The sequence below is a fragment of the Eschrichtius robustus genome, chromosome 5, assembly GCF_028021215.1.
Source record: "Eschrichtius robustus isolate mEscRob2 chromosome 5, mEscRob2.pri, whole genome shotgun sequence".
Lineage (NCBI taxonomy): Eukaryota > Metazoa > Chordata > Mammalia > Artiodactyla > Eschrichtiidae > Eschrichtius > Eschrichtius robustus.
This window is the reverse complement of record NC_090828.1, coordinates 19,222,180-19,237,669: the sequence shown is the minus strand read 5'-3', so window position 1 is coordinate 19,237,669 and position 15,490 is coordinate 19,222,180. Positions and strand designations below refer to the sequence as shown.

Genomic DNA, 15,490 nt, shown 5'->3' with positions numbered 1-15,490 from the left:
TTTTTTTGTTTCTTGAAGTAAACTTGTATTGCTATAAACTTCCCTCTTAGAATTGCTTTTGCTGCATACCATAGGTTTTGGATCGTCGTGTTTTCATTGTCATTTGTCTCTAGGTATTTTTTGATTTCCTCTTTGATTTCTTCAGTGATCTCTTGGTTATTTAGTAATGTATTGTTTAGCCTCCATTTGTTTGTGTTTTTTATGGTTTTTTCCCCTGTAACTGATTTCTAATCTCATAGTGTTGTGGTCAGAAAAGATGCTTGATATGATTTCATTTTTCTTAAATTTACTGAGGCTTGATTTGTGAACCAAGATGTGATCTATCCTGCAGAATATTCTGTTTGCACTTGAGAAGAAAGTGGTGTCTGCTGTTTTTGGATGGAATGTCCTATAAAATATCAATTAAATCTATCTGGTCTATTGTGTCATTTAAAGCTTGTGTTTCCTTATTAATTTTCTGTATGGATGATCTGTCCATTGGTGAATGTGAGGTGTTAAAGTCCCCCACTATTATTGTGTTACTGTTGATTCCCTCTTGTATAGCTGTTGGCAGTTGCCTTACGTATTGAGGTGCTCCTTTGTTGGGTGCATATATATTTATAATTGTTTTATCTTCTTGGATTGACCCCTTGATCATTATGTAGAGTCCTTCCGACATTCTTTAAAGTCTATTTTATCTGATATGAGTATTCCTACTCCAACTTTCTTTTGATTTCCATTTGCATGGAATATCTTTTTCCATCCCCTCACTTTCAGTCTGTATGTGTCCCTAGGTCTGAAGTGGGTCTCTTGTAGACAGCATATATATGGGTATTGTTTTTGTAACCATTCAGTGAGCCTGTGTCTTTTGGTTGGAGCATTTAATCCATTCAAGTTTAAGGTAATTATTGATATGTATGTTCCTATTACCATTTTCTTAATTGTTATGGGTTTGTTTTTGTAGGTCCTTTTCTTCTCTTGTGTTTCCCACTTAGAGAAGTTCCTTTAGCATTTGTTGTAGAGCTGGTTTGGTGGTGCTGAATTCTCTTAGCTTTTGCTTGTCTGTAAAGCTTTTGATTTCTCCATCGAATCTGAATGAGATCCTTGCTGGGCAGAGTAATCTTGGTTTTAGGTTCTTCCCTTTCATCACCTTAAATATATCATACCAGTCCCTTCTGGCTTGTAGAGTTTCTGCTGAGAAATCAGCTGTTAACCTTATGGGAGTTCCCTTGTTTGTTATTTGTAGTTTTTCCCTTGTTGCTTTCAATAATTTTTCTTTGTCTTTAATTTTTGTCAGTTCGATTACTATGTGTCTCTGCGTGTTTCTCCTCGGGTTTATCCTGCCTGGGACTGTCTGCGCTTCCTGGTCTTGGGTGGCTATTTCCTTTCCCATATTAGGGAAGTTTTCGACTATAATCTCTTCAAATATTTTCTCACGTCCTTTCTCTCTCTCTTCTCCTCCTGGGACCCCTATAATGCAAATGTTGTTGCATTTAATGTTGTCCCAGGGGTCTCTTAGGCTGTCTTCATTTCTTTTCATTCTTTTTTCTTTATTCTGTTCCGCAGCAATGAATTCCACCATTCTGTCTTCCAGGTCACTTATCCGTTCTTCTGCCTCAGTTATTCTGCTATTGATTCCTTCTAGTGTATTTTTCATTTCAGTTGTTGTGTTGTTCATCTCTGTTTGTTCTTTAATTCTTCTAGGTCTTTGTTAAACATTTCTTGCATCTTCTTGATATTTGCCTCCATTCTTTTTCCGAGGTCCTGGATCATCTTCACTATCATTATTCTGAATTCTTTTTAGGAAGGTTTCCTATCTCCACTTCATTTAGTTGTTTTTCTGGGGTTTTATCTTGTTCCTTCATCTGGTGCATAGCCCTCTGCCTTTTCATCTTGTCTGTCTCTCTGTGAATATGCTTTTTGTTCCACAGGCTGCAGGATTGTAGTTCTTCTTGCTTTTGCTGTTCACCCTCTGGTGGATGAGGCTATCTAAAAGGCTTGTGCAAGTTTCCTGATGGGAGGGGCTGGTGGTGGGTAGAGCTGGGTGTTGCTCTGGTGGGCAGAGCTCAGTAAAACTTTAATCTGCTTGTCTGCTGATGGGTGGGACTGGGTTCCTTCCCTTTTGGTTGTTTGGCCTGAGGCGACCCAGCACTGGAGCCTACAGGCTCTTTGGTGGGGCGAATGGTGGACTCCGGGAGGGCCCACTCCAAGGAGTACTTCCCAGAACTTCTGCTGCCAGTGTCCTTGTCCTCAGGGTGAGCCACATCCACCCACCCACCCCCGCCCCCGCCTCCGCAGGAGACCCTCCAACCCTAGCAGGTAGGTATGGTTCAGTTTCCTATGGGGTCACTGCTCCTTCCCCTGGGTCCCGATGTGCACACTACTTTGTGGGTGCCCTCCAAGAGTGGAGTCTCTGTTTCCCCCAGTCCTGTCAAAGTCCTGCAGTCAAATCCCGCTAGCCTTCAAAGTCTGATTCTCTAAGAATTCCTCCTCCCATTGCCGGACCCCCAGGTTGAGAAGCCTGATGTGGGGCTCAGAACCTTCACTCCAGTGGGTGGACTTCTGTGGTATAAGTGTTCTCCAGTTTGTGAGTCACCCACCTAGCAGTTATGGGATTTGATTTTATTGTGATTGCACCCCTCCTACCACCTCATTGTGGCTTCTCCTTTGTCTTTGGATGTGGGGTATCTTTTTTGGTGAGTTCCAGTGTCTTCCTGTCGATGATTGTTCAGCAGTTAGTTGTGATACTGGTGCTGTCGCAAGAGGCAGTGAGCACGCACCCTTCTACTCCGCCATCTTGAACCAATCTCCCCAGGGCCCCACTCTTATTTAATCTTAATTACTTTCTTAGATGCTTCCTCTCTAAATACAGCCACACTGAAGGTTAGAGCTTCAACACATGAATTTGGGGGAGGTGCAACATTCAGTCCATAAAAGATGCTATTGTAATTATATATTAGAACTATTCTCTTATTTTCCTTTTGAGATTTTCCTTCAGCCTTTTAAAATTAATGCCTACCCCAGTGGAGCCACTGTTACCAGTTTCCTGTGTATCCTCTTCCCTGCTTCTTTTCTGTCTCTGTCTCATAATCTTTGTATTATCTGCAACTTGTTTTTCTTCCACTTGATTCACTGGCAACTGCTAAATATTTATTGAGTGTCTATAATGTGTTTAGCAGTGTGTTAAGCAGTATGGGAAGTATAAGAAGTATGACAAGGTTCCTGCCCTTAAAAATTTTCAATCTAGTTGAAGAGACAAGATATGTACAAAATAATTAGGGAATAGTTTATAAGCATATGTAATCAAGTTCTCAACTGTGTGGCTCATGCCCTAGGATGTAAATAAACTGTCTAAGAGTAGGTCACAGCAGTATCCCCAGCCCCGAGATCAGTATAGGAGGAATAGAATATGAGCTCAATAAATGAATGTTGGATGAATTTAACGCTGTCCGTCTTTGGAACCTCACCTGGCAGAGGCTAGCCCTCCCATTCATCTTGGAAGATGATCCCTAGGGAACTCTGTTCTGCAAAGGGGCACTTAGCACCTATCTGAAAACCTTGGGGCTCTCTAACTGGTTCAGGTTACAGCCTAGTGGTAGGCTCACAGACATAGCACACATCTCTCAGCAAGTGTTCTGGTGTCTTTCTAAAATAAGTTCTTACATAAATAGATCCTTGTTAAGTTCCACCGAGTAAACTGAGAAGAGGAGTATGAAGGAAGAGGGAAGAAAGCATGGCCTAGGCATGGGGGGAAATGTCCCAGAAACTTCCAAACTGACAGCCAGGAAGTGGTGCCAGAGGCTTTGGATTCCAGGCAAGAAGCTGGTGCCCAAGGAAAGGTTATTGATCTAGTCCTTTAAAACATGATTTTTTTCTCCGATTCCAAGATCAAGGTAGAAAACTTGAAAAACAAATCACAGTATAAAGAAGAAAGTAAACTATCTATAAACCATGACTCAGAGATAACCATTGTTTGCATCATTATAAAAACATTGCATGTAATTTTACTTGAGCTTAACAGAAGGAAAAGAAACCAAACTTCAGATAAATATTTCTTCAAAGTGAGATATTATTTCTTAAAAGGAGTCTTCTAAGATTAAAGAATTAAGAGACATTTTAAGAGGCTGGGGTTATTACAGAAGTTCTCAAGCTGGGGTGATTTTGCCTGCACCCCCAGGACATTTTGGCAATGTCTAGAGACGTTTTTGGTTGTCACAGCTTGGTGTGGGGTTGCTGCTGGGGTACAGTCTAGGGGTGCTGCTAAACATTCTACAATACACAGGACAGTCTGCCGCAGCAAAGAATCATCTAGCCCCAGATGTCAGCAGTGCCATGAGAAACCCTGGGTTACAGCAGAGTTGTGGTGAGTTTAAGCAGCACATTTTTTTTTTAATATTTATTTGTTTATTATTTATTTATTTTGGCTGCATCGGGTCTTAGTTGCGGCATGCGGACTTCTTAGTTGTGGCATGCAGACTTCTTAGTTGTGGCATGGGAACTCTTAGTTGCAGCATGCATGTGGGATCTAGTTCCCTGACTTAGGGATCACACCCAGGCCCCCTGCATTGGGAGCGCAGAGTCTTACCCACTGGACCGCCAGGGAAGTCCCTTAAGCAGTACATATTTTTAAAGAGCCTAAGTTTGTTTTCAGTTAGTAAGGCATAGTCAGCTTTCTCGGGGATCAGTGGAGTAAGCAGTTGTGGGCATGGCCTCCAGCCAGGTGGTCTGAGTTTGAACCCTTACTCTGCCACTTACTGGCAAAGTGACCTTGGGCAACCTCTTTGGGCCTCAGTTTCCTCATCTGCAAAACTGTGGTAATGTTACACCTACCTCATGCAGCTGTAGTGAGGGCTGAATGAGCTAATATAAGCAAAGTGCTTGGAACAGTGTCTAGTTTATGCTAAGCTCCACAGAATTATTATTATTATTATATTAATATCTTAAACCAAACTAGAAACACAACTTAAGCTTACTTTTAGGTTAATTCTCCTAAGGAATTTAGTAGAGAAAAATAGACATGTAAGTATTCTTTTCTAATGGAACCCTTAAGAAAAATAAACAAAATGAGTGCAGCGAGGGGCCAATTATAAATCTAAGGAGTATATAATACATGAATTCAGAGGTTCAGCAAGTCTTTCCTGCTTTCTGGAATTACTCGATCAATGGCAGGTGACTTATTGCTTCAGAAAACACTTTTCTTCCCCCTTTAGATTAAAAAGTTTGAATACATTCTCATAGTTCGAAACTCAAAACAATATACCAGTAAAACGTCACACGGTCTCACTCTCACTGCTGTCCTCCCCACTCTCCCGTAGGTAACCACTTTAATTCATTTCTGATGTATCAGTCCAGTGTTTCTCTACGAAAGCAAATGCAAATGCTATGTATTCTTATTTAGCTCCCCACGTTTTTCCATTCAACAATCTATCTTGGCTATCTATCTATCTATCTTTCCATATTACAATCTATCTTTCATGTTAGCACACAAGGAGCTGCTTCATCCTCTTTTTTTTTTTTTTTTTCATCCTCTTTTAAGGTGATATAGTATTCCATTATGAAGATGACCCACACTTTGCTTATAAATGTTTTGTAATTATTAATAAATGTTAACAAATTGTCCTCCATGTAGGGTTGTGTCATGTTAGACTCCCACTGGCAATGTCTGAATATGCTTATTTTCCTCCAGGTATCACAGTAGTTTTCAGACAATTAACCATTCAAAATCGTACCACACTGACAGGTATTACTGGGAGGTAGAAGTGGGAAACAAGACTAAATGGACGTTGGGGGTTTGTCAAGGCTGTCTTCCTGGGAACAGGCAGAATCAGCCATTAGTTCAGGGTGGATTCTGGGCAATTGGGTAATATATGAAGGGCAATCAGGTTGCACTGGTCCTGGGAGAATCCCGTATTTAATGCTGACAGTAAGACCCAGTAAAATTGCTGTTTTTATGGACTATGAGTTCTATAATTTGAATAATAGATCTCTTCTCCATAATTTTAATGTTTCTTTTATAGAAGCCTTTTGGCCTAATTTCGATACTGAAACAGATCTGATCCTCTTAAAACTTATTCAGTAAAGAGATGAAGTACTTGGGAGACCACTATGTTTCATTTTCTTTCAGTTTGTAGGTATAACTTAGCCAGTAAATTTAATCTTAGTATTTCTGGATTCTTTTTAAGTTTTACCCCCACCAAAACCCAAAATACATTATTTTCTCCCTTATTTTCAACAACTATAAAAACATCATTGCAATGTCAATTTCATAGATGCTATGGGTCTCAACTGTCAAGTGCTGTAGAAATTCTAAGATAAAATATTTGAGAATTGCATTCCTTAACATAGCTAATAAAATTTTTTATTAAAAAAATTCATACCACATAGTTTACTTCATATTTACATCTTGACTTTCTCATTCAGCTTCTGTTTTTCTTGGAGTTTCTAATTGTGTTTCTTTTTTCTTGTTGGTTACATGAGATATTTATCTTCATCTCCTTGACAGCAAGCTGCAGGAGATTTAAATGCTTCTATGAAGGAGTCGTAGACATTCTACTATACCTCACTAAAGGGCTCAGTTTCCCCAAAACCCTGGACCCCAAATATCTATACCTCAACATACCCCAGTTTGCCAGGTATCCCATTTTTCCAAAATTTCATTCCTCCAAGACCTCAGTTCCGCCAGTTCCACCAGATACTCATTGCTCTCAATATTCTAACTTCTGTGTAACCTTTTTTTTTTTTTTCCAGTGTTCTCCTTTCGAGACTACAGGCCATCCCAGCACCTACCTCCTACACAATGTGCTTTTGCCCAGCTCAATTGCTCTGGTGTGGCCATAAGACACTCCCTTATCCTGCTTCCTCTCCAGGAAGTGCCTGCCTAGCTAGGCCATGGTTATTCAGCTTTGGTTGAACTCCACAGGTGCTGAACAAGGCCAAGTATGGTCCAATATGGATAAACCGCTTAGGGCCTCTGATCCATGTGAACCTGGCCAGTGCCCCACTCCTGGAGCAAGTGATGCGCCAAGAGGGCAAGTACCCAGTACGGAACGACATGGAACTGTGGAAGGAGCACCGGGACCAGCAGGGCCTGACCTATGGGCCCTTCACCACGTGAGCTGGGGCCTGAGGGACCGGAACAGGCCCCCAGGGGGCCAGGCCCAAGGACAGTGGCACTGGGCAGCCAGTGGATAATGGGCAGGGTAGGATCTCCCTGTGTCCTCTGAGCCTGAAACTCGTCTAGAAAGTGGTGGTTGGGTTGGGCTGAAGCCCATGGACCATTCATTGGCTTTTCCACAATGTATCATATGACTGTGAACAAATGAATAATTTCCCCCTCCTTGGGCTTATGTTTCTCATGTGTAAAATGGGAAGCTTGGATTAGAGTATCTCCAAGATATCTCTAAGACCTTTCAAGCTCCATTATTCTATATTATGGTTGAAAACATACCAACTCAAATCATAATGGGACATATTTACTTGTAGTTGAAAAAAACATCATCACCATACTAGTTGGGAGGGCTCAATTTAATTTAAAAAATATATTCCAAGTTATGTATTATATGCTTGTTGTTGGTTATAACTTTCATGGATGCTCTCCACTCACAGAGATAGATGTAGGTTTTAGCCTTAAAGTTATACTTAGAAAAGTTAAGATTATTTTGGCAGTGACAAACTGAAAGATGGGCTGAGTATATTATATATGCATTTATCAATTAAGGTAAATAATTGAGAATCATTGGTGATTCCCAGTTCCATAGCTTGCAATTGGATATATTACAGGCTTCTTTTTACTATAGTATGTTAAAAGAGCTCCAAAAACAATGAATGGCTTTTTATTTTCCCTAGTTGCTTGACATCCATGTTTTTTAAAGTCATTTTTTAAGGGATTGAAGTTGATCCTGGTGGTGGAAGTAGTAGCAGCAACACTGATGATAACTAAGTATGTGTTTAGAACATGCCAGGCATCAGGCCAGTCTCTTTACATTTATTATTTCATTTTATCTTCACAACAAACCCATGAAGTAGATAGTATTATTATCCCCATTTTATAGATGAAGAAACTGAGGCCTAGAAGGGTTTTTGCACCACTTGCCAGAAGTGACACAACTGGTGAGTAGTGGAATAGATCTCTCTGATTCTGGAATGCAAGGACCTACTGCCATGACATGTTTGGAAAAGAAACGGACTGGTTGGAAGGTTCATTTTATCTGTCTTTGATGCGTATACATTCATTCTGTCATTGCATGTCTTTCTTTCTTTATTCCTGGTTCCTTCACAGGTGGGTGGTTTCAGAGCTTAATTTCTGGGCCCTTTTTTCAAGGTTCTGGGAAGAGAATAGAGAATGTTCTTCAAGAGCTCTTTAACCTGATTGATGTCTGACCCTGAGGGCAAGATTTGTGTCTCAGGTATGCTCTACAATATTTGAGACCCAAATCTTGCCAAGGGAGTAAATCCTGGAAGTTAATTTTTTATGTTGACAGATGGTAACTAGTCTTATTGTGGTGATCATCTCGCGATGTATACAGATATCAAATCATTATATTGTACACCTGAAACCAATATAATGTTATATGTCAATTATACCTCAATAATAATAGTAAAAAACATTTGGGTCTCAGTTTTTCACAGGTCAGGCCATCATTGGACTTGATTGTTCAGATTTAGAACTGGAGCCAAACATGATATATACCCCTTTGTGATCTATTTATAACTGTTTACTCTAAAGCCAGTTTCCTAAATATGTTATACCATATATGTCTTTAAAAGCTATTTTGCTAACCTGTGATAAGCTTTTTTGTTTTAACATATATATTTTTAAAATCTCATTTTTTGAATGAGCATCATTTCCCCAAGAAATATTTTAACAACCACAGGAAGTTTCCGATTTAAGTCCTGCAAATCTGATTCCTCCTGTTGGGAGAGTTTTACTCTTGGAGAAGCACCTAAAACCTGAAGTTCTAATAAATAGGTCTATTCTGGTTTTTATTTCCTTTCCAACAACACTTTTAGTTTATCTTTTTTTTTTCATAAATTTATTTTATTTTATTTATGTTTGGCTGCGTTGGGTCTTTGTTGCTGCACACGGGCTTTCTCTAGTTGCAGCGAGCGGGGCTACTCTTTGTTGCGGTGCGCAGGCTTCTCATTGTGGTGGCTTCTCTTGTTGTGGAGCACGGGCTCTAGGCTCGCGGGCTCAGTAGTTGTGGCGCTCGGGCTTAGTTGCTCCACGGCATGTGGGATCTTCCCAGACCAGGGATCTAACCCGTGTCCCCTGCATTGGCAGGTGGATTCTTAACCACTGCGCCACCAGGGAAGTCCCTAGTTTATCTTTTTGCAGGTTTTCCCCAACATAATAAAGAAAACTCCTGGGGTTTCAGGTTCATTTATTTATTTATTTAGCTTGTTTTTTGAGGTTCATTTAAATAAAAATATATTTTAAAAATTTATTGAAGTGTAGTTGACTTATACTTCAAAATAAAAAACCTGATTTTTGCTTTCAGACTTTTAAAGTGTTTTTCTTTTTAAAATACCTTATTGGTTTTTAAAATTCAAAAGTAATACTTATTGGAAAAATTCCATCCCATCCTCCTAAGTAATTCTGATCAGTAGTTTGGTGTGTATTCTTCTTCCCTACTTTGTGTTGAAACATGCAAATATGCATGTGGATATGTAGGATTTCCTCTCTTCCTCTTAAAATTGTACCATATTATACTTATTACTCTGCAACTGGCTTTTAAAAAATTGACCCATACCCAGCTTGCTTAGGAAAGGTAACAGGTTTGGGGGACAGCTGAGGGTGGCAGCAGCCCCTAAATATTAAGCTCCTGTATGGGAAGCATGTTTCCACCCACATGAACATCCCTGCCTACCCAGGGTGAGGACCCAACCACCTACTGGATGGCTATGGCAAGAGAGCCTGGAGATCAGCCTGGTAGCTCTCTCTGTCCCCTTGGCCTACGGAGCTAAGCAGAGCACAAAGGTCCGGAATCTGAGCACCCCAAGAACCCTAATTTGCTCCTCTTTTATTCGTCATCCTCCACACACAGGGACTGGAACCACCATAGCTCCGTAGCTCATTTCACGTACAGAAGATTCTGGAGTTGTATCATCCTAAGATAATCACAGTAAACATTCATTAAGCATTCACCATTTGCCAGGCACTGATCTGAGCACGTTAATTATCCTGCTAAGATAGGCAATCTTATTATTCCCATTTTACAGAAGGGGAGACCGAGGCACAGAGGAGTTAAGTCACCTGCCTAAGGTCACTCAGCCAGTCATCATCTGACCTGTGATTTGACCCTAGACAGACTGATTCCAGATGCCCACCTTAACTACTTCCTTTATGCTGTTAGTGAGATTCCGAAGTTTTGTGATTCGAAGATTCTGTTATTTGAAAGTTTGTGATTCTTTAATTCTAGGTCTAGGAGTCTGAGATTTTCCTCGAGTCCATAGGGGTCTCAGGGTGGGAAGATACCATCTAATCCAATCCCCACCAGATACTTACATTGGTGTCTCTCCTCCATTCTCTACAGGGAAGGACAGCAGTGGTACCGGCTCCGCCAGGCTCTGAACCAGCGGTTGCTGAAGCCAGCTGAGGCTGCGCTCTACACAGATGCTCTGAATGAGGTGATCGAGGACTTCATGACTCGACTGAACCAGCAGCGGGCAGAGAGCGCCTCGGGGGACCATGTGCCCGACATCGCTCACCATTTCTACTTCTTTGCCTTGGAAGGTACCCTTGTGGGGAGAGGGGCTGGGTGGGCGTGAGTCGGGTAGGTTGTGCTCTCCTCCTCGAAGCCCCCTGGACTCTGTGTGCCGTGGCCCTGCCTCCTGTGACGGCCCCTGTGCACCGCCAGCTGTTTGCTACGTCCTGTTTGAGAAACGTATTGGCTGCCTGGAGCGCTCCATCCCCCAGGACACCAAGACCTTCATCAGATCTGTCGGGCTCATGTTCCAGAACTCACTGTACGCCACTTTCCTCCCCAAGTGGACTCGGTCCCTGCTGCCCTTCTGGAGGCGGTATCTGGATGGCTGGAACACCATCTTCTCTTTTGGTGAGGAGTCCAGGGAAGGAAGTTGGGGCGTGGGTCCCAGGGCCTGTGCGGTAACAGCCCCCTCAAGACCCTCTCCCGGGATCTCCTCTCTTGGTCCTTGGGAGAGCAGGACTTTTGACCTCATCCTCCCCTGTTCTCCATTGTCCTCACAGGGAAGAAGCTGATTGATCAGAAATTAGAGGAGATAGAGGCCCAACTTCAGACAGGGGGCCCAGAGAAGGCCCAGATATCTGGTTACCTGCACTTCCTGCTGACCAGCGGACAGCTCAGTCCTCGTGACGCCGAGGGCAGCCTGCCCGAGCTGCTCATGGCTGGAGTAGACACGGTGCGTGAGAGGGGCAGGCGAGGAGACTAGGGCCTCCCAGCTCCCATCCTGAGCCGATTCCCCACTCTACCCCACCTGAGCCTGACCTTCGTCAGGTACCCGCTTCTCTTTCCGTAACGTGGATGTAGAGCTGGAAGGAAAACAAGGGTGTCATTCAGCCTGGTGGAGGCGGGCAGGGAGTGGTCCTTGTGTAAGAGGGATTCCCTCACCCCCTGGAGCCTCTCTCAGACAGCTGGGAAGTTTCACGTCACATCTAACCCACTCCCTCGTGCTGTCAGCTAAGCACAGAGTTGAAGAGCTTGCCCACAGCACCTTCTGAGTAGGACCTCTTTCCTGTCCTTTCGTCACGTTGGATTTCTCTGTCACGGTCTTCTCTGCTGTTACAGTGCGGTTCTCCACCGTATTGGTGCTTAGCCCACTGTGAAGTCACGTGGAGCGTGAAGGGAGAGCCCCATGAACCCCTGAGTCTAATCCTGCCACACTCGTGGCAAATTGATTTTTCTCCCACATTTTGCACGCATGCACTCACACACCCTCCCACCACCTTAACTGGCCTCTTTCTTAGAAATCTTTCCTCACTTCATCTCTTACTCTACCTCCCAGACGTCCAACACGCTGACGTGGGCCCTGTACCATCTTTCAAAGAACCCAGAGATCCAGGCGGCCCTGCATGAGGAAGTGGTGGGCATGGTGCCCGCCGGGCAGGTGCCCCAGCACAAGGACTTTGCCCACATGCCCCTGCTCAAAGCTGTGCTTAAGGAGACCCTGCGGTAGGATGCTGTCCCCGGGAGCAAGGGTCTGTGTGTGGACGAGGACTCAGAGACAGGACTGGGAGTGGGGGCTGGTGGGCTGCGGCCAGGGGCAGGGATGAGATGGGAAGAGGGGCCTGGGGGGCCAGAGGGGTGTGGCCGAGGGGGTGGGCACTCTGCCCCTCCCTGGATCCAGAGGCAGATCTGCACTTTCTTTTACCTGCAGCCTCTATCCTGTGGTCCCCGTGAACTCCCGGGTCATCACGGACAAGGAAATTGAAGTTGGTGGCTTCCTGTTCCCCAAGAATGTGAGTAGGGCTAGAGAGCCAGGGTTCCCAGGGGGACCCTGCAGCCCTCTGCTGATGTGCTACCCATTCTTTGTCTGCAGACCCAGTTTGTGTTCTGCCACTATGTGGTGTCCCGGGACCCTTGCATCTTCCCTGAGCCGGACAGCTTCCATCCCCAACGTTGGCTGAGGAAGAAGCAGCCTGATGCCCTCAGGGCCCAACACCCATTTGGCTCTGTGCCCTTTGGTTACGGGGTCCGGGCTTGCCTGGGCCGCAGGATTGCAGAGCTGGAGATGCAGCTGCTGCTGACAAGGGTGAGTGGGGAGAGGCAGGAGGGCTGTGCGGGCCAGGGGTGCTGAAGCAGGTGGGAGGCATGGGGTGGGAGCATGCGGAGGAGGGCGGTGGATGGAGGTCACAGACTCTAATCGCCCGTGTGCCTTTTCCTTCCCAGCTGATCCAGCAGTACGAGGTGGCCCTGGCCCCTGAGACGGGGGAGGTGACAAGTGTGGCTCGAATCGTGCTCGTTCCCAATAAGAAGGTGGGCCTGCGTTTCCTGCAGAGACAGAGCTGAGCCCCCTTCCCACCCTCCCTGGCACATGAAGAAGGAGAGGAAGGGGCTGCCAGGTGCCAGAGGTTGGAGAAACTCTGTGTACTTCCTGTAGAACCCTGAGCTTTTGCCACTTTCATCGTTTTGAGCATCTCCCTCTCAGATAAAAAGCCACCTCCATGGCACATTGCTAACCCTGGGGAAAATATAGAATAAAGGGGTTTTTATTCATAATTGGAGACCTTTGTGATTCTTTTTGACAACCCAGCATCTGAACCTCTTTCTGTGTTTGGGGAACACCCTCTCCCCACTTAGGAAACCTGGTGGGAGGCAGAACTGCCTCCCTTCGTGGAAGCTGAGAATGCCGTATGCTTTCCCAGACCTCATAGAGAAGCCTTAGCTTCACCTGGCATTGGCTGAGGCCCTGCCCAAGTAGAAGCTGCAGAGCCATTCCCCAGGCACCGAGAGGACACCCTCTTTTGAATAGAAAGTGCTTAGATACAGACAGTGACATGCTATATAAATGGTCAGAAGGGCTCTAGGCCAGGCCTACAGGAGTGACTCTAGGGACACCACTGGGGGGCTGATCAGTCTGGAAAGCCCCGTGTTGGCCACACTCAGGAGGATGAGAGTTGGGAAGCTCTCACTACAACTATTGGTCCCAGAGCTACTCCATGTCCCCCAGGTCTATGCTGACTAAAGAAAAAATGAAAAGATGCCCCCTCCTCCCAACTACCCCGACAACAGAAAGAACAGGAGCAGCAGAGGGTGGTCTCTGTCTTACGACCACCTTCCAAATCTCTCACGTACAACTGAGAGGTGGAGCTAAGTCCCACCTGGAACTCTAGCTTCAAGAGAGTCTGGGGATTGTAGTTTTTAACTTTCCAGCCTCTTCAGTACAGGAAGCCAACAAGAAGGAAAGTGGGTTGGCATCGAGATCCAGTGTACCACAACACCAGACTGAAAAGTCAACAAATCCCAGCCTCAAGGAGGCCCAGCCCCAGTGGGAAATTTCTGCTGAGTCATAGAAAACTAAAGTAGAATTTCTTCTGTCTGTGGGGATTTGAGTTTGAGCCTATTAAAAAAATCACGTCATTGCCCTGATTAAAATCCTTCCATGGCTCCCCTCAGTCCTGAGGCAAAGTCCTAAGTGGCTTAGAAGACTCGTGTTCTGGCTCCCCGCCCTCCACACTCCCCTATCCCCCCTCCACCCTTCCACAGCTGAGCCCACATTCCTTGTATTTCCCTGAGCACGTTATGCTCTTCCCGGCCTCAATACTTTGTACTTAATGTCTGCTGTCCTTGGAACACCCTCTTCACCAACTGGCCTGTCATCTCACAGAACTTGCTCTTCCTCAAGACTCAGCTCAAATGTCACCGCCTCTGCAAAGCCTTCCCTGACCTCTCTGGGTGAGCGCGAGCACTTCCTCTCGTGCCCTCCCCCGTCCCCTAGAACCGAGCGCTCAGCCTGTTCACCGTGTTGTAGGCCCGACTGTCTCCCCAGCCAGCTGGGAACCCCCCGGAGGGCATAATCCCAATGTCTAACTCTGTGTCTAGCACAGAGTTAATAAAGGTAATGCATACGTGTTTGTTGAATGAGACTGGAATAGGAGGAAGGGAAGGGAAGGAGAGGGGGAAGATACAGAGCTTTCCATATTGAGAAGAGAAACCTGGAGGGAATTGGGCACGATGCCTGATTATAAGGCCACGGCTCTCGAACCCACCTGTGCAGGGGTTCACTGTAAGAGCTCTTTATAAATGTAGAGGACGGGGGCTGGGCACCAAGGGTGCTAGGATGTCTGTCGCAGAGTCAACCAGGGCAGACTGCTGCCTTTCCCAGCGTGCTGCTCCTCAGACCACCAAGGGTCAGCTGCCCAAGCCATGTGAACGCCTCAGTGCTGGCACGTTGGGTGGCGGGAAGTCTGTGTGATGTGGCTTGGGACTGAGGTTTTGTAGAGCTGTCCAAGAGTGTCAGTGTCCATGGTCTGCAGCTCAGTTTATGAATTTATAGGCTAATCTCACATCAAAATCTGTGAAGATCTTGTATATCCATAGGCTAGAATATTATTCAGCCATAAAAAACGAATGAAGTACTGAGTCATGCTACATCATAGATGAACCTTGAAAACATTATGTTAATGAAGGAAACCAGACACAAAAGACCACATCTTGTATGATTCCACTGACATGAAATGTCCGGAATAGGCAAACCCACAGAGACAGAAAGTAAGTTAGTGGTTGCCGGGAGAATGGGGAGTGATTTTCAATGGATATGCAGTTTCTTTGGGATGACAAGTGTGTTCTGGAATTACTGGTGATGGTTGCACAACTTTGTGAATATACTAAATACCACTGAATTATACACACTGAAAGAGTGAATTTTATGGTATGTGAGTTATATCTCAATTTAAAAAATCTATGAAGATCAGTTTGGTAAGATTATTGTAGAAATAGCTGCCAATGGAAGCCATACCTCCAGAGGCGCCACAGGAAATTGTGAAGCAGCAGTGCCCTGCTGTGCATCTGCAGGGCCTAAAATCCAGTCTCTA

The 15,490-nt window shown here is 44.8% G+C and overlaps 1 protein-coding gene across 1 annotated transcript in view; it reads left to right on the top strand.

Moving 5' to 3' along the window:
• Positions 1–13,175, top strand: part of CYP27A1 (cytochrome P450 family 27 subfamily A member 1) — a 46,597-nt gene extending 33,422 nt beyond the window's left edge. The window contains exons 2-9 of the mRNA XM_068544437.1: positions 6,899–7,089; positions 10,512–10,711; positions 10,836–11,033; positions 11,186–11,358; positions 11,962–12,128; positions 12,334–12,415; positions 12,496–12,708; positions 12,846–13,175. Coding sequence (XP_068400538.1) covers positions 6,899–7,089; positions 10,512–10,711; positions 10,836–11,033; positions 11,186–11,358; positions 11,962–12,128; positions 12,334–12,415; positions 12,496–12,708; positions 12,846–12,965 — 1,344 coding nt within the window. The 3' untranslated portion in view covers positions 12,966–13,175. The remainder of the gene's footprint in view (positions 1–6,898; positions 7,090–10,511; positions 10,712–10,835; positions 11,034–11,185; positions 11,359–11,961; positions 12,129–12,333; positions 12,416–12,495; positions 12,709–12,845) is intronic.
• The last annotated feature ends 2,315 nt before the right edge of the window (positions 13,176–15,490 follow it).